The sequence below is a fragment of the Xiphias gladius genome, chromosome 23, assembly GCF_016859285.1.
Source record: "Xiphias gladius isolate SHS-SW01 ecotype Sanya breed wild chromosome 23, ASM1685928v1, whole genome shotgun sequence".
Taxonomy (NCBI): Eukaryota; Metazoa; Chordata; class Actinopteri; order Istiophoriformes; family Xiphiidae; genus Xiphias; species Xiphias gladius.
In genome coordinates this window covers 8247530-8267208 of record NC_053422.1, presented here as the reverse complement: position 1 = coordinate 8267208, position 19679 = coordinate 8247530, and the positions used below count along the sequence as shown (strand labels likewise).

At 38.3% G+C, this 19679-nt stretch overlaps 1 protein-coding gene across 5 annotated transcripts in view; it reads right to left on the bottom strand.

The window, feature by feature from the left end:
• fam13b (family with sequence similarity 13 member B) overlaps positions 1 to 19679 on the bottom strand; it is an 83142-nt gene that overhangs the window by 35690 nt on the left and 27773 nt on the right. For all 5 annotated transcript variants that reach the window (XM_040119430.1, XM_040119433.1, XM_040119435.1 and 2 more), the window contains exons 3-7: positions 18041 to 18253; positions 12695 to 12907; positions 11092 to 11269; positions 10325 to 10469; positions 1006 to 1133 (exon numbers count right to left, since the gene is read on the bottom strand). In XM_040119430.1, the coding sequence (XP_039975364.1) occupies positions 1006 to 1133; positions 10325 to 10469; positions 11092 to 11269; positions 12695 to 12907; positions 18041 to 18206 (830 nt within the window). In that variant the 5' untranslated portion in view covers positions 18207 to 18253. The remainder of the gene's footprint in view (positions 1 to 1005; positions 1134 to 10324; positions 10470 to 11091; positions 11270 to 12694; positions 12908 to 18040; positions 18254 to 19679) is intronic.

Sequence of the window (19679 nt, the reverse complement as noted above, 5' to 3'; positions counted from 1 at the left end):
TATCAGATTATAAATGTTTGCAAGTAATTAATACAAGCATACTGTTGATATGTCAATATCATTTTTACACTTGACAGAAAAAAAAATCTTTATTATACACTAACACTTTTAAAGCTAAATATTTCATCAGATGGTGAGGTGGCCATATTTGACAGAACAAGGCAAAATTATTTGGAGCTAAATACATTTATAGTCTTTCTGATAAACTTGTTCAGTGACAGAAGTAGTACCAAGAAAGTGGTTTAACTCTACAATCTGACCTCTCCTGTACCAAGAAATGGCAATATTACACCTGACTTGATCTTCTAGAATTACCCAAGTAAAAGTCATGAATGTCTAAAAACAACCAATCACCTTTCAATAATTTAGTTCTTGTTCCTTATAAGCTGCGGCAGGATACACTACGGAGAAATATATTTTGTGGTCACAGCCTCTAGTTAAACAACTGAAAGTGAAACTGAAATGATCACATTTCATCATCAGGAAAATTTTCTACAAATGTAGTTAAAGTTCAGACAAGTTTAGAGATATATGAATGGCACGAGACAGGGATGAGATGTTATTCTAACCTGCAAGTCCATGATCCAACAAACAAAAGCTGTGTAAAAACAGTCTTATCAGAGCAGCAGAAAACTAGGCAACCGAATAACCGATTAGCCTGAAGGACAGTAATACCTTATAAATGCATTGTCCTGGTTTTTAAATCCACTCTGGGACCTTTGTCACGTGTCATATGTGACATGTGACCCGTGTCACCACCATTTGCAAATTTGTTTGCACATACAAATATCCTATCTAGCGCACACACACACACACACACACACACACACACACACACACACACACACACACACACACACACACACACACACACACACACACACACACACACACTCTCTCAATCCCATTCCAGAATGGGATTGAGAAGGGGAATGATTTTATTATTATTTTTTTTTTAAATGATTATTTTATCTAAAAATATAAAATACAGTAGTTGTATCTCACCTGGCTGCAGGGCTGTCATCAGCGTGTGTATGTTGTGGTGAGTCAGAGGAGGCAGGACCGTCCTCCCCGTCCCGAGGCAGCTCTTCACATTCTGTCTCACACTTGTCATCATCCAACAGCTCTGTGATCTGAAGACAGAAATATAAAAGGACACAAAGGTTACCTCTAAAAATGTAATCACTTATTGAGATGAAAAACCATGTGACCATATTGTTAATTATAGAACCAATGGTATGGCCCCAGTTATTACACATGGATTTTTTTTGGAGTTGTCGGAGCAATTTCAATTTGAAGAAATGATGTAAAATTTCTTTCATGACGCTTTATCTGACTGAAAAACAGAAACAGAAAAAATGCCTCAATAAAATAAATATCCCACAGTATATTCTCTGCAGTTACTTGTGTGCTGACTGTAAAAATTCATTACACTGGTTAGAAAGAACACAAGCGGGACTTTTTAATGCTTAAGGTAAAGAGAACATCTGATAAGCATAAGATTAAAAGCAAATTTTATGAATTTATGTGCCCCTTATTCACATTAACATTTAACAGCCTCAGGAGGGATGACAGAGGAGGGAATAATAGTTCCTATTCTAGGTCTTTAGTCATAGAATTACCAAGAGTAAGATGATGTTCACACAGTTTAAAGGTCATGGTTATTATAAAAATTTACTTTAATAATTTGCTACCCAAATTTCCCGTATTTAACTGATGTCTGAGATTAGAGTCCATCTACAAAGCCTCTGTGACGTTGGCAGTTGATTCTGACCTTCTATATTAGCAGGGATTATGTAACCTGTGGCTAAATATTAATAACTCGCCTTCAACATGTTGTGTTAATGCTAAAGATCATCATAATAACAAAAAAATACTATACCCTTTCCCTCTTCATTTCTATTTAGAAGGTGTTTCTAAAGGTGTTTGCATATACAAATATCCTATCTTGCGCGCGCACACACACACACACACACACACACACACACACACGCACATTGTGTTTGTGTGTACAAACACAATGATTTGAGTTTACCAATGATAAATAGTTCCTTTCTTTCTTCTTTTCTAATTTTATTTCAAGAGATATGTGACTTTTTTACATAAATGTTTGTTTTATTTGTTTTGTAATATCACCAGCTGAAGCTACATTACCATACCATGCCTACCATACCTTTGTTACAAAAGCTTTTTCAGTTGCAGCCTTATGGACTGAGTACCAGAAAAACCCTGCTAGAAACATGGATTAAAAGGTCATGGACCAGATTCAACATGATGAGGTTTTCTTTTTCCCTCCATGCCACTCAAGTTTGTTCTCTCCTCTACGGTCTCTCCTTTGCCTCTCACCTTCACTCCTCTCAACAGCAACCCCATCTGCTGCTGTCACTGTGTCGTCACTATGGAAACGTCTCTTTTCCAGGAGACGAGATTGGCTGTCAGGGAATTCTTGCATCGTAACATGTGCTGATCACAGAGGATGACTAAAAGGACTCCTCTGTGTCTGTGTGTATGTGTGCACTTGTACTTTTATTTTTGTGGGGACCAATTTGAGTTATAGACCTTACAGAGTGAGGACATTTTGGCCAGTGCTCACAACTTTAAAGGGCTAGGCTAAGGTTTAGGTTAGGATTAGGGTAAGGGTTAGGCATTTAGTTGTGATGGTTAAGGTTAGCGTAAGATGCTAGGGAATGCATTATGTCAATGAGTGGAGTGTCCTCAAAAAGATAGAAGTAAAAAAGTGTGCGTGTGTGTGCGTGCGCGCGTGCGTGCGTGAGAGAGAGAGATTAGGTAAAGAAATCCTACTTTTCAGACAGCTTCACTCATATTTCATATTCTTTTCTTTTTGACCAGAACATTAAAAAGCTTCTCAAAGTTCAACTTAGCAGTGAAAATGTTCTTTGTGTTGTGTGCAGCCAAGCAAAAGGTCACTCTGATGTGCATCTTTATGCATAGATGTCTGTAAAATGTTAACTAAATTTATAAATGATATGGAAAGATGGCAAATAATGACTTAGGACCACAACCTTGTACTCTAACTCACAAAACCCTCTCGCACTTAGTCTACATGGAAAAAAAGAAAAGAAAAAAAAAAGCGCACTCAAACTCTGCCTTATTATACTACGTCCTAGTGTTTTCTGCTAATTGTTTCAATTATATTTGAATAGCTCCCCAGTAACACTCTAACACTCTCCCCTATTTAGTATTTATAAGAAGTACATAAATGTTTAATAAATGGTTATAGTTGTTTAAAAATGTATTAATAACTGCTATGACTAATACACAAATAATAATGGTTAAAATTAAATCATTCTGTGGTTTTCTTGTGGCCTGGTGGTTCTGGACAAGTGTCGTAACAACCTCAACATCCAAGGTTCCAATTCTTTAAAAATAAAAAAATAGTAAATCATCATTTTGCATTATTTAAATGTTCCCATCTGAAACTGACAGACTGACGATAATCTAGATGAGATTGAGGGACAGTCAGTTAGGGATAACAGCTCTTCGTTAAATCAAAAAGAGCACGGGAACAACCATCTAAAAACAGTCATTAAACAAATATCTTCCTAGCATCATCATCCAGATCAGTGTTCTTTGTTTGCAAAAGTGTTGTAGATTAAATGGTCAGAATAAAATCTGCGGGATTTTCAGATGTAAGAATGTTGATTGAAAGCCTGATCTACATTATCATCATGTAAAATTCATTCAAAGCTATTCTCCACTAAGTTGAATGAAGGATGCCATGAACATAACTTTGAATTATACACCAGCTACAATGAGCATATTCTCTCAAGGCTGCTGATCAGTGATGTGGAAAAACGAGCCTGTATAGCACCTTAAATACAGAAGTCCCCTTGTGTAGACCCATTAAAAGCACAGGCTGACATAATGAACAATGAAACGTGAATGTATGACTGCCCTCTGAGCTACAGGCATTCATTCAAACTGTGTGAACAGAACAGTGAATATGATCAAGGCTCTGCTGAGTAAGTTATCAGAAGGCCTTTGAGGTGACGTAACAATATTAGGGGATAACAGCTGTTAAATCCCCTGTCAGGATGACCTGGCATGGTCATTCATAGGGCTGAAAATATTATCCCCTTACTTAAGACTGTGGAAAATTTTAATCACATTAAGTCACAAATCACTGAGTTTAAAAACACAGGTTGCTGTGTGCGCAGGCTTTTTAGATATCAACTGTCAGTGTGCTTGTACATGTTTGATACACAAGAACATCTCTGTATGGTGTGTCTATGTGTGTACCAGAGTGGGTGAAAAGACAGGGCAGAAAACGCCCTGGAACAAAAGGTTGTGACCTTGGCCCTGGTTTAGGGGTCCAGTCCAGAGTCTAGGGAAGGAAAACGGAGAAAGAAAACAAGCTTCAGTGGCATTATTTGTTTGACTGTTTAACTGTTAGTGGGCCAAGAACGCAGAACAATGACAACTGACTAGGACTGACGCTAGTCACTCTATTCTCAAACTATGACCTAAATCTGTGGTTTTCAAGGCTCTTTTGTACACCCGCTTCCTTCTGCTACTAACTCAGGCAATATCAATACGGTCAATGCAGTACACCTCTTTACAACAATACAAGTTCGTGGTTTTTCACAGTTTTGACCACGACTCAATATGATAAAAACATGAAAAAGACAGTTTGTTCTCATTTGAAACATTTTCAGTTGTGAGGACTTGTAGATTTATCTAACTGTGGAGAGGAAGCTGAACTTCATTTCAACCCTTAAGTGACAATCTAATATTTAAATTCTATGGATTTTTTCCCTCTATCTTTTGAATGTCACTATTTTTGACCTCTAGTTTCTTTCTCCTTTTTTAAGAAAAATGCATGGGAAGGATCTGAGTGTTGCTGGACCATTCAAGAGCTTTGTCTGTTTAACTGCTGGATTTAATTTTGTATTTCCTTTTGTGTTATGTTAGAAACAGAAGACCTCAGCCTTGACCTTTGTTATGTGGCCCAGTTCTGCGGTTCTGTACTAACAGGAAAAAACAGGAAAAGCAATGCAGACACAGCCAGTTTTATAATCTAATCACCTGTGATATATACGTTTATTTTTTCACTGACAGACCGGACTAGGCACATGTCCCGAGTGATGCAGATACCCTGACCTACTGTAGTTTTTGTATCACGATACCTATGTCAATATTGTATTCAATCTGTGTTTCGCTGTTAAAATCTCTGGTTTTCAGGTATTGAGTCAATCAGCCCGTCCATCGACCCGTATCATATCTGATACGGAACATGTCCATTATCTAATCACTGCTTGCCCTGCTGCACCATCAGACATACTGTATTTGGCTGACGGAGGAACGACGGTGAAAATATCCGATGAGAACAACTGATAAATCTGAAATAAATAGCTGACAACAAATACAGGTTAAGGCTTAAATCATATAAATGAATAGTGAATAAAAATAGTTAGCTGCTCATCAATGGAAAAAGAATAATCTGATTTTATTCACTTGTTTCGTATCTGAGCTTGAGGAGAGATCATGTTTTAAACTAAAGGTTACTTGTAAAACAGCACGGCATCCAAATGAGTGTTATTTGAAGGATAAACATTTTTGTATTCAAGTGGCAGAATTAGAGCACTGAAAATAAAGCTCTTCGTGTAAAGGTCCAAACTGTTCAATCTCTTGTCCTCTCAGCCTTTTCTTGTTCATCCTCGCCTGGGTGACTTTGCTGTTTGCTTGCAGCAGTACCACTGGAGATAAGTCCTCTGGCCTAACATTCCTGCACTGAGTGGGCTTCGAGATGTTGCTTTAATTCAACCTCCAAATGTGTTAGCAGCCGATTTACAGGCATTCATATTCTCTCTGACTACTCATAAAATGCAGTCAAGGTAAATACATCAACAGTCTGGCTGTGTATTTGATGAAAGAAATGTGTGTTGGAGTGTGTGTGTTCATACTATATGTCCCCTTAGGGAGATATTACACATCTCACAGGCTGTCCAACTAGGCCATCACCTCCTTCTTAAATAACTCCATGTTCCAACTTAAATAGGTTATTGCTCAACAGCTTATCACTGTGACACTGGGAACATATAAGTGTGTATGCTCCAATCTATATAAGATGTTCCCTTCTGCTGAACATTGTGACATCTTCTGATATTTGTAACATTAGCCCATTCACCCAGTTCTAATTAATGTCCATAGCCTAAGGTACAATCATACATTTGCTGTGGCATCTGTAACATGGCTCAGCTCCAGAGGCACTTGACTAAGTTGGCACAGGCAAAGTAATAGGGCACACGGTGATTCATTTATCTGGTAAGGTTAAACCAACAGACCTGGAAAAATAAGGCTTTCATTAAGAGACTAATTAATTAAGCAGACAGACGAGGGATAGTCTTGTCCAACACTGTGTTAGCAGGCTAGGGAAGCTGCCACTAAAACCCTTTTCAGACATGGAATATATAACACTGCTGGCTTCACCTTCCTGTTAAAGTGATGGCTTTTGATCATTCAGACATGACAGGACATTTACAGAAAGAGTCACACGCCTGTGCGTTATGTGGCACCTGTTGTGTGATAGGGAGCTATATCACTACTTGAAATCGGCAGCGACTTGAAAAGTAATGAATTGAATGAATAAAAATGTTCTTTCTTTCCTCACAGGCTGCATCTCTGGTGTATTTGAACACTTATTTACTTATTTACACTTCGTCAGATATGAGTCTGACATGTAAAATTGCTACTGCATTTATGAAACGAGGTGCATGTCTGAAAGGAACTTAAAAAGCACAGGCATGAGATTCAGCGGCCAAATCAAATCAAGCCTACAAGCCATGTTTTGTTTTCTCTACAACCAAACCAACAGCAGCGCCAAAACACAGGGATATGACCTTGTTAAGACAGGACAGTCTGCTCACTTTTCATGTTCACTACACACTGGTACTGCACTGTTGCTCCACTTCTAAGAGGTACAGCATAATTCAAAACAGAACATGTTGCTTTATAATGCTACTGGATGTAATGTGGTCGATTATAACTATGCTTTGGTTTTCTGCCTGAAGTGCATTCTAAGAAAATGTGCGCTGAGGAATCAAAACTGACCCTCCGACAGTCCAGCGCTTGTGCCAAACTAGGTCAAAAACATCACAGGCTCTCTCAGTACTAAATGTACACAGAGGGTGAAATTTTACACTCATCTAAAACAAATAAGTAAATGATTTTAAATTTTAGTTTTTTCCTCTGCTCTGTCCAGATACTCCAGTACTGAAAAGCTTTTTCCAGGCACTGAATCAAAACAAACAACAACAAGCCTCAGCAAAGCTTCACTCTCACCTAAACAATAATTCCACTGACCCTGATTTTGCCAACAAACAATCCAAAATCCAGCTTGGCACTTCACATTGTTCACTAATCCATGCCAGCTTCATTGAGTTTCAGAATTATGTCCAAACATGCCACTAAACAACAACTGTCTTCTTTCTCACTTCCTCCATTTTTCATGTGATTCTCCTCCATCGTCTTTCCATTTCTTAAAATGTGAATAGTCAATTTTTTCTGTAGATTTTTTGAATTGTTCTAACCTCTGTGAGGCATTTTTAACTTACTCTTAAGTGTGATTCAAGGTTTAACTCAAAGCATGAAGCATGTGTGTGTGGGAGATAATCCCCTTCATGAGCGTTTGTTCACACAGAGAGCCATCCCCAGTGAAGTGCAGGGGCTGTAGGTATGAGCTGCTTGGTTACATCATCACCAGCTTCTTTTCTTATACCTCCCCTCCCTCGCCAGATCTCCCTTCATTTCTTTCATCCTCTTCTCTCTCTGCCATCTCGCCATTTCTCCCCCATCTTCCTGTCTGCTTTTTCTCACTCTACCTTTTTGCCCTCTCTCTTACATAAGACACAGGGATCGCTAAACAGATGATTTCTCTTTACAAATTTCTCTCCCTCTCTGTCTCTCTGTCTGCTTTTTCGTCTTCTGCTCCTTTTCTCATTCTGTCTCTGGGTAATGTTATATTGTCATTCATCTGACAGGCCAGCCAATAAAATTTAAAATGGGAGACAGATGGAAAAACCAAGAAAGATAAGGAGTTGCACAGAAGAAATTTTGTACTTTAGCTTATTTTTATACTGAGCTCAATTTCAATCTCATTAGCTTTCTTTTAAATGCCAGAGCTTTTGTAAGAGCTTAGATTTTTTTCCACGAATAAAGGAAGGATATGAGAGATAATTACTCCAAGTACTCAAGATTACAAGGAAAGCAAAATTAAAGCTATGGTTTCTTGCAGTAGTGCAGTAAATAACAAAATAAAATAGACATAAAAAATGTAACAAAGGGTATAAAAAGGAGGGAATCAGTGAAGGAGAAGGAATAAAGCAGGCAGCAAGTGCTTGAATAGGTGACCTATTGTAGATACTAAGGTTTCTCTTTCCTTCTGACAGGACTTTCAAAATGACTCTCTGTAGCCTTTTACTTTCCCTGCTGTGTTGCACAATGCAATCTGAAATGTGACAGGAATAACTAGATTTATTTCTAATTATTAGAAACATGACGTGAGATACTGGTCAAGAGTTGTCCCGTGATTATTGCGTGTGTATATGTTATCGTAAAATATTACAATGTAATCAGGCCATTGTAAAGTTAAATGTTAACTATGCTACTCTTTGTACTGTTGGCCTGATGGCGAGGTTGTGTCGCTGGATAACAGGGGAAATGCCTTTGAGTTTGTTTAGTCTGCCAGTCACAATCTGTGTTCAATGTAGGTGTAAGGCAACGCCTGGAATGTATAGTAGGACAAAGCCAAAGAGTTTATTCAATTCTCTGCGTACAGTATGTGTTTGTGTGTGTGTGTGTGGGCGGGGTTCTTCTAGATTCATTTTAAAATATTTTGTTGACGGAAGAACCTTCTGTTCAGTAATGCACTATATGCAGTAATGTACTATACAAAAATAGGACATGAGTACAACTGAATATCAACATTACTTGCATTCCTATACAAGACAAGTTCTGCCTGCAGCTAATTAATAATTCTCAGCCTGGATGAAGTCGATGTGCTTTGTTTTACTGGAAGAGATTTTTGTTTTCAGTCATGGCATGTGGTCATTCAGTCCCTGGCAATATGTATGCGAATGTAACCTGATCTTTGAATACATACAAACTAGTAAGCACTAATAATTGTTTATCGCATCTACTGCTGTGTGACAAAAATGCCAATCAATGATATATAAACTAAAAACTTCTATCCAAGATTTTTTTGAGTCTGTGTTTGTTTGCACAAAACAGAAAAACAGCAGCACTTTTTTTAAACTCAGTGATTTGTGAGGCTGGGAATTCATTGCAGGAGAAGCAGGCCTATTTGTATTTATAAATTCAACTGAAAATATCAAGCATGGGAACATATACTGTACCTAATACTCTGAAATGACCAAATGATATATTAAATAACATTGTTGATTCATCTGTGGAATCAAAGATATCTAAAAACATATTATACCACATTACTCTGCTTTATCGGTCAATTCTCTCTGGTAAATCTGTTATTATGGCCCTGTCTTTCTCCACAAAGCAGATGTGAATTTGCCGTATATTGTTAACAGTCTAATGGCATATCAAAATTTTAATCTTTCACTTTTTATAGAAGGATTTGTCTGTTTTCTCTGTGCATCAACCCAGAAGGAATTTCCCAGCTTTCCTGGCAGAGTTAAATGCGACATTATGTCAGGAATGTTGACAGTGAATTCATGTATTCATAACTGTTTTTTCTAACACTGAGCAAACAGCCTTCCAACAATGTCTAGATTATTGGTACTTTTTCATTGTAAATTTTTCCACATCTTTATTTTATTTATCGGTTAATATATAGTTGGCTCAGAGGCCTCTATCATACAAACAGGAGATTTATAGACTGGGATTGTGTGGGGAAAAAAGAAGAACTACAAAGACCCCTTTGGTTGGATGGAGTGGTGAACAAAAATAGATTAAACACAATTTATCGATCCCAAAAGAGAAACTGAACCATTATAGCAGGGGGGAAAAGTGGATGTGTAGGCCAGAGAGACCAAAAACTAAAATAAGGACTGAACCTAAAAAAGGACAACCTTTCTTTGAGAGGTGATGAAACATTTTGGTATGGCAGCTTAAACAAAATGTACCCCCTCTTCACCATTCACATAATAACAGATTTGGAAATGTCATTAATTCAATCAAATGACTGTAAATATATAATGTGTAAGTGTGCGATGTGTACTATTTGTATATTACAAGATATACAAGCAGATAGTGATTCACAGTATAAAAGGGATAGAGACAGAGTAATAGAGGGGATATAGAAGTTAGAGAAAAAGGAGATGGGCAGTACCTGTTCGTTAATGGAGCTGTAGTCATTGGTAGTGGAGACATCATCGTCCTCCGAGTCAAACAGGCCGTCCTGGTTGTCTAAGAGCTCTGCCAGGACTCTGCTGACAGACTCCTGGTCCCGAAGGTCCTCTCCTTCTGTTGATAGACTGCAGATGGAAGACGAGGGAAGAGTTGTGTTGGCTGTGCAATGCCCCCCAGGGGATGTTAAATAATTCAAGAATCTGAATAAACTAATGTGAAAATGCCTATGTGCGCCACTGTGTGTATGTTTATGTGTAAGACCAAATACACGTATATCTTTCATATCTGGATCTTTATAAAATTGTGTAAAACGATATATTTTCCATACATGGATTCCTCCTTGATGAGAATAAAATGAAGGGAGCATGGCCATACGGTTGACAGTCCAATCTGTGGCTGCATCAAATGTGGTGTAAGTAAGTGTAAGTCTTGTAAGTCTTCTTATTCTCTTGATCCCCCTTGCTGATGATTTGATGATATGGCGCAATTTGCACTAGATGATTTAATTTCCAAAGCATACCCATAAAACTTGACAGTTAAGATACTGTAAATTACTACTTTACTTTCACAAATTTGGATGCAAACAAACAATACAAAAAGTAGGAAAACCTCTCTGGATCTTAGTAATTGTGAGTAAAAACTGTTGCGTGCGCCTAGCTCACAATACCTAACAGTTTATAATATTTTGCAAGGGTACTGGGATTGCGTTAATCACAATTATGAGATGGCCCTGTACAGGCATCTTACTGGAAGATGTCTGGTCCGAAGACGGCGGCCAGCGCCCCGACGTTCCAGCTCTCCTGCTGAAGTGATGCCACACTGGCCAGGAAGCGGCACAGGAAACGCAGCAGGCCGTAGTTCAGCTGGGGAAGCTGCTGCAGCAGGTACTTCAAGTTTCTACACAGCTCCTCCTCATTGCTGTAATCTGGGGATGTTTAAACACAGACCTACGGTTATGATTATATGAGACCATTTTTATAACCTTCATTGCAGTCAACATCTCCTACTCATTGTTATTACTGTAATAAAAATTACTGCAAAAATGGTGTTGGTTCATAACCATCAATAGCACTAGTACGCTTTATAGATGCAGCACTCAATGTTGCTACACAGCACTTTTTCATTACGGAATTTGGAGGTACTCTGGAGTGAATTATGGGTTATCAAGTCGTTCGTGTTCCTTCACAGTTGACCTTAAAAATTATTATTTAGAGGAAGTATGCAGACACAGTTAAGACTGTGTTCAATCCTCTGAGAAAGCGAAATGAAGTGAAACAGGAAATGGAATCAGTCATCCTTTATGTAGTACAGTAGTGCCATTATATAATAGAATAGAATGAGAAATGAAGGACATGACATGGAGAGCCCATAAAAACACCCCTACTGCTGTAATCTGCATGACAGCAACAGGAACAACCATCATCATAACAAGGGGATTAGAGTAGATTATTTCTGAAACAGGTGCAAATGAGGACAGAGTAAAGGGGAGAAACGGAAAAGGAAAAAGAAGTGGGAGATTTGTGGATGTGATTAGACACTGTCCATTAAGACTCATAATTCCACTTCTTAATTTGTTGACTATTTCATTTGCTTTTGATCAGTACCATTAATAATATATTCCAAAATACCAGCGATCAACGTGATTATAATTTCCTTGTTTTTTCCAAATTTCCAAAAAAACCCATCTAAAACAAAAGAATAAATAACAATTGGAAGAAGGCAACACTGAGCAGCAGGGAGACAAAATTAACATAACCTGAGAAAGCAGAAGCAGAGATAGACAGTATTAAGAAAAGGAAGCACAATAACTGAACCTCAAAACAGTAGACATACAAAACGCAAAGAGGCTATTCAGGTACTTGTTATGAAATAGTTTATTTTAGCCAGTTTCCACTTCATTTAGTGATCTGACCACTGTACTGTGTATTCACAGCTTAGATAACCAACATCTGCCTCCATGGACACAGTCATAACAGGTTAACAAAATGTAAAATCAACTTGGAAGAAATCCAGAAACGGTGGACAATAGTGTATGTTTTGTAGTCACGTATTATCGCCTCTCTTTTGTGCCTTGATATTAGGTAAGCTTAAGCACTGGCCAGTACATCTGTAAAACAACCAAGTTCCACACTCAGGAGGAAGAAAAAAAAAAAAACTACAAATAGGGTAGCAAGAAAAAGGCTAAATTTCTGCAACTATCAAAGATAAATGCATGAAATAACCTCGAGACAGAGCAAAAAAAACGAGTTGTTTGTTTCAGAGTGAATAAAAAGAGAAAGAGGGTGGGTTGAGTGAGTGGAAAAATATACAGAACAGCACTAGAGGTAGATAAGAAGTCCCTGTCACACACCTTGGTGTAGCTGTAGTATGTGTGCCTGTATCGCTGTTGGTATAACAGGTTCAGGAAGCTCCTGCAGGAAGAGTCGGAGCAAACTGACTGCTGATGCCAGGTCGGCCTCCTTCTCTAGCTCCACCTCTTCACCACTGTCGTAGCGCTGACGCAGCCAATCCACACGTTCTGCGTTGCCATTAACCAGGAAGAGCCCCTCCAGGTCCAGATGACCTGATGACACATACAGCAATAATTACTGCTAGTCATTTATTAATATTTGGGCTACTGACTTAATTACTTTAAATATATACTGTATATTATTATATAATTTCTATATGTTTTAATATTTTATGAACTCGGTTTGGTTTATGAGCCAACATCCCTCTTTGTAAACTACCAGTACAGAAAGGCGGGGAAGTACTACAAAGAAAGCTATGAACAAGTGTGATTTTTAGAACTCTTATTACATTTAATATGCACATAATTGCAGTCTGCACCTGAATATTTTTCTGCAAACAGACATTAATGAATCACACTGATGGAATTTGTTCATTGCTTTACATAACATTACCATATTTGAGTCAACGACCTAACATGACTTCACATCATTGCCAGGAAGATAATCTCATCACAGCCTTAACTCTGTTAACAAACAACCTGCATTTATGTTTTTATCTCTAAGGAGGAGGTTTGGTTGTAGCTGAGGCTTGGCGTTAATACCAGCCAACGGTCTTCAAAATTCAGCTGTAGGGTGCTGGTAGGCATTCAAGTTTATTCTGCAGCTTTAATAAGAATATGACCAGTGTACAATCCATCTTTTCTGGTGTAAGGACTTCTTAGCTGCTAAGAAAGTGCCTTGTGAAACTAAAAACATTATATTATAATTATATTACAGGATATGGTCTTTGCAACATTTCTACATGCTTTTCCTGGACGCATTGGTGGGTATATAAATGTAGTCATTAGCTGTATTCAAATTCAGGGACTTGATGCTCTGAATGATGCTGCCTCAGAAAACCTGTTGGCCTGGCTGAACCTCGAGCTTTCTTCCTTAATGACCAAGTGTAGCCCAACAGAGTCCAAAACGAATGGTGCATTCAGACGCTCACTTTCACTTTCTTTGCCCTGTTATGGCCAAGAGAGCGTTAATACCCATGGTAAACTGGGGTACGTTGTATAACATCAGTTCACAGTGTGACCTCTGATGTGTCATTTTGGATGATGGACAACTGGCAAACATATACAAATTAATCCAATAATACATATCATGTAATATATCCATGGCAATTCAGCTTATCTAATTAACACCATATCCATGAAGGTGCTAACAGGAACGATTACCTGGTTAATATAGCAGAGCCATATAATATTTCTCAACTTGGGAGTTAATGAAAATCACCTGGACTCTAAAATAAATGACTGTTTGACGTGTAAGGGATTATGGAAAACTGAAAGCTGCAGACAATAAACCAGCTGATTTTTCCAACTTTGGGAAAAAGGCTGCTGCATTTCCCAGTGACTTCTGGAAGAAACGGATCTTATTGCATTTGTTTTTATAACTACTTCTTTCTAGAAATGCAGACATTGAAGGATGGAGACTCTACACTAGGTCGACATAAGAATAGAAGAACAAGCAGCTGTGTGTCCGTGTTTGTTTACAGATGCATTTGTCTATGTGGACTCCTCCCTTATCTGTATGAAAAAATAGAAGCATGAAAACACCGACTCTTGATCGTTCCCAACTGTGACAACATCACCGAGTGTTTGTGATGAAAACGATAAAACAATAGCATCAGTGAGTCTTGTCAGGGCTTGGACCAGTTTTATAACATTTTCTACAATTATCACTGTTTTCCTCTTTTACATAACAAGATATCTTTTCATCTTGCAAAAATGTTTCCTTAGTATTATGTAATTTATATAAATCTCTTGGAAAAATATTTTTCGTGTTTTCTGCAGCTCAAACTACTACTGCTGTTATATATACTTTAACTGTATTGGTCAGATTTGCATAAGTTCAAATAAGTTAAAATTTACATCAAGATGATGTGGGGACATTTGCACGATGTATATACATATATATGAAGTATGTGTTCAACAGTGTAATTCTACTTTTTGCTTGTCTAGATGTAAACACTATTCCATTAACTTTTAGCTACTCCTGGCTTGCCTTTATTTGCCTTTAAAGGTTTTGTGTAAAAAAAAAAAATGTTTCATGTGAAAAATGTGTTACAGTGTGAAGTAAAAACAACGGCTGTCAAATGGGAATGCAGATTGGCCTGTTTTGTTATATTTTGGGTGGTTCCAGAAAAGAGTTAACCAGTAGAACCTAAAGAGTTCAGTATGCTTCAAACAAAGTAGTTTGTTCATAGAGTTTCCGAACATGTCTAAAGGCAAAAATGTTACACCTGTTCCAAAAGGCCATAATCAAAGGCTGGTCAAAAACCATTCTGTAATAGAGTGCGAGAGTTGCAATGAGTTGTAGAAATGGGCATAACGGAGCACAATTTTGAACAGTCTCTCCTCGAAGGCTTTCATAGTGTTGCACTCGGATTATCAAGCAAATAGTAATGGAAGTAGTTCTGTGAAGAAAGAAAACAGTGATTGAGAGAGAAGTTAATAGTCTGCGTACAATCGCTGCGTGAAGTTGGTGTGCTTGTCAAATTATTGGTTTTGGAAAGTTACAAGAATTATCAGAACATTTGCTTTTTCTACAATGACAAACTCTTTTTTTGAAGTATACCGAGGCCTTAAGCAAGCCTAAATTTACTGATTTTTTTTCTCATTCCCACTCAATGCTGTTACTTCCTGCTAATCCTGTAATCATTTGCGATGACTACTGACGACTACCTACACACCCTGATAGGTATAAATGTTTAAGTGGTAATGCTGTGGCTTGAGCATTATTACTCCACAAAATAGCCTAAAGGCACAACAGCAAATAGCTACAACAAGATTGCACTTGTGAGTATAGTGAAATAACTGAAGTCACAACAAGTGAAATATATTAAATATCTTTTCCCATCACAATGTCACAATGCCAAAGCGTTCGGTCCCTGTTCGACCAGCGTAAGGAATTTATTCAGTCACAGATGCCACGGCTTTGGTCAGACACACTTTCAGGTGTTTTCAAATTTTCCACCTCTGTCTTACATCAAATTACCTTTTTACCTCATATTTTCAACACCCTGCTTCTACTAAAACCTCAAGCATCACACACAAATTAAATAAAAGAGATTAAGGCCTGTTCACTGGCTGAATAACTTCTGGACTGGCAGCACCACTCTAATTAATGTGCCAGCAGAGCCCGGGAGGATTAAAGACTTATTACATAACCTCATATGGTCAAGCAGCCCCTGGGTCAAACAAAACCCCAACCTGCTTCACTGGTCACTTGAGGGGACTCTAGGTCAAACTTCCTTCCAGTAGTTTAAAAAAAAACAAAAACAACAACAACAACAACAAAAAAAAGAACCTCCAGTGACTGGACAGGTTTTACAAGAAAATGTCTTTGTTTTGTGACTGACGGCACCCACTTCACAATGGAAGACTCAGAAAGGAAATTAGAAAAGGAAGCTTTTTCTATTGTCTAACTTGTCACTGTAGATATGTGTTGAAGGTCCTTTCTTGATGTACTGATTAGTTTTCACAACCCGAGGGCCAATGAAAATGCCTATACAACACACTTGTATTACTTCCTATAATATGTAGATACTGTATGTCCAGTACATCCAGAGTCCTGTTGACCTTCCTTGTAACCTTTTAATCTGAACATTAATCAAATATTGATCTTTGGGATGCAAATCACATGTTGACTTTTCCTGATTTTCCTATATTTTACAGGAGACATTTTTATAGCCATTGCTTCTACTGTGAGATAGAAAGTATATATATAATCAATTCTACAAATGGATTTTTATGTGCTATGCATTTTTTTCTAATATGGGATCTACAGTAATTTGGCACAGACCAGAGATAATGAGATTTAGTAAAACAAGTTAAACTAATCTAAATGACTAACTTTATCCATTTCTCCAGGTTTCATATCAACAATGGATCCTTAGCACAAAGAGGATTGACTGGTTAGGTGTTTGGCTAAGAGCTATAAGCTATATAACAAAACTGGTACTGACGGTGTTATGTAGTCAGTACCGTTACCAGCTTGTTGCTCAAATTTGGATTGTGACATGGTCAAAGTAATCATTTTTATCCATCTTATCCTTCAGAGCAAGAAGTCTGAAACTGCTAACCTGCACTTAAAAAAAAAAAAATGACATAAGAATGATGTTCCTGCTCTAAGAGGCTTGAAGAGAAATATTCCGGGGGGGGGTGAGAAAGGCCCGGGGCAAGCACTTTGGTAGGTTCCTCTCTCCACTTTTAAGCTCTTCTGTTTTCACAAGTGGATCTGCAGTTGACGGAATGGTTATGTAATGAGGAGGAAACAGACCGTGGAGCTTTCTGCTGGTACATTCAGAGTTCATCTTATCACATAAACTGGATCTCCACTAACAACATATTTTGGTTTATTGTGACGCAAGAGCAGTCATGGCAAGTCAGCAGGAGCAGTGTGTGTTTAGGAGACTGAAACAAATAGTGAAATTCAAAACATAAATGCACAAATGTGCAACAGCTACAAATAATGCTGACTGATCTGTAAACAAAAATCAATGGAACATAATCCATGTAAATACAATATAATAAGTTAAACTAAGCATAAATACAAGACTATATTAGCCATTTAATCCTGTTAAAAGAAAAGAAACTATTCAATAAAAGATGCCCACCTTAAAGCATACATGTGAACAAATGAGTTAAATAAAAATGGTGTCATTCAGTATGAACAAGTGTATATTCTCTGCTACAGTAAAATAAGTAATTCAGTTACCATTTTCAATTAGAATATGACAATCCCTTTACCACTGATTCATTAGTTATACTTAAAAGGCAGCAAAGATGACAAAGATTATAACACTTAATTAACTCAAATGCATTTAGTTAAATTCCTGCAAACAAATGTATCATACACACTCACATGCAAACATGCGTGTGTGTATTGACCTATATGAATACAAAGAAATTGGTTGTATTGATTTATTAGACATTTACATTTACTGAAATTGCTGCAACAGCCTCATCAACAATGACTAATACCAAGATATTTTAGATTTGTTAATTGTGATTTTACGGCAGCAATACCCAAATGAATTGTGCTGGATATTAAACATCTTAAAACAAAGATCTTTTTCACAAATAGGTAAAAACAGCTAAATTCTAATGAATGTTTGTATATATTTTGTATTGTGTGTATATACTGTATGTGTGTGTGTGTGTGTGTGTGTGTGTGTGTGTGTGTCCATCACTCACCATGCTCCTCAATGTAGTCGACAATGTGTTTCACCAGTGCAGGAACCTCGTGGCCACTAATTGTGTGTGTGCGTGACACCTCCTCCAATGGAACGCCAAAAACCCGCGTGGTGTTGGCTGAGCTCCCGCCCTCATTGCCTGGCAACAGAGACACGCTCTTCCTCATGGCCTCCTCCTCCTCCTCCTCACCACAAACCCGCCAAGACCTCACGTCTTTGAAATGAAAAAGAAAAGTGAGATGGGAGGGAGAGCCTTGGTGGAGGATGTAGTCTGGCATAAAACATAATTTTTCATCTTCACACATACTGCAATCCAAAGAGTGGAGAAAACACAATCATCAAGATGGATACAGAGATCCAAGGAGATAACAAAAAAGAAAGATTAGGAGACACAAGCCAACTCTCTACCTCTGCTGTTCACAAACAAATAAAAAGAGCACACCACCCTCAAACATATAGGAGGGGTTGGTTTTACTCATTGTTACATGTCTGTGAACCTCCCCTCTGGTAATCTAGCCAAGAAAGAGGAGGAGGAGGAGGAGGAGGAGGAGGAGGAGGAGTGAGAGGGGAAAGGGGAGAACAGACACCAGGAATAGGATAGTGACCTGCAAAGGTATTTAGACCTGGTTACTTTAGCAGAAAGAAGAACAGGTGGAGGAGGAGGAGGAAGAGAGCAAGAGTATACACTCACTGAGCACTATATTAGGAACGTCTGTACACCTCCTTATCCGTGCAATTATCCAATCAGCCAATCATGTGGCAGCAGTGCAATGCATAAAATCATACAGATACAGGTCAGGAGCTTCAGTTAGTGTTCACATCAAACATCAGAAGGGGAAATAATGTGATCTCAGTGACTTTGACCGTGGTATGATTGTTGGTGCCAGATAGGCTGGTTTGAGTATTTCTGAAATTGCTGATCTCCTGGGATTTTCAAGCACAACAGTTTCTAGAGTTTACTCAGAATGGTGGAAAAAACAAAAAACACACAGTGAGCGGCAGTTGTGCAGACGGAAATGCCTTGTTGCTAAGAGAGGTCAGAGGACAATGGCCAAACTGGTTGGAGCTGACAGAAAGGCTACGGTAACTCAGATAACCACTCTTTAAAACTGTTGTGAGTAGAAAAGCACCTCAGAAAGAACAACATGTCAAACCCTCAAGCGGATGGGCTACAACAACAGAAGACCACATCAGGTTCCACTCCTGTCAGCCAAGAACAGAAATGTGAGGCTGCAGTGGGCACAGGCTCACCAAAACTGGACAGTTGAAGACTAGAAAAACATAGCCTGGCCTGATGAGTCTCGATTTCTGCTGAGGCACGCAGACGGTAGGGTCAGAATTTACCACAGCCTATCCGAGTGTTGTTGCTGACCATGCGCATCCCTTTATTGCCACAGTTTACCATCTTCTAATGGCTACTTTCATCATGATAATGCACCATGTCACAAAGCAAAACTCATCTCAAACTGGTTTCAAGAACGTGACAATGAGTTCGGTGAACTTCAATGGCCTCCCCATTCACCAGATCTGTATCCAATAAAACACTTTGGTAGAACAGGAGATTGGCAGCATGAATGTGCAGCCGACAAATATGCAGAAAGGATGTGATACAGTCATGTCAACGTGGACCAGAATCTCAA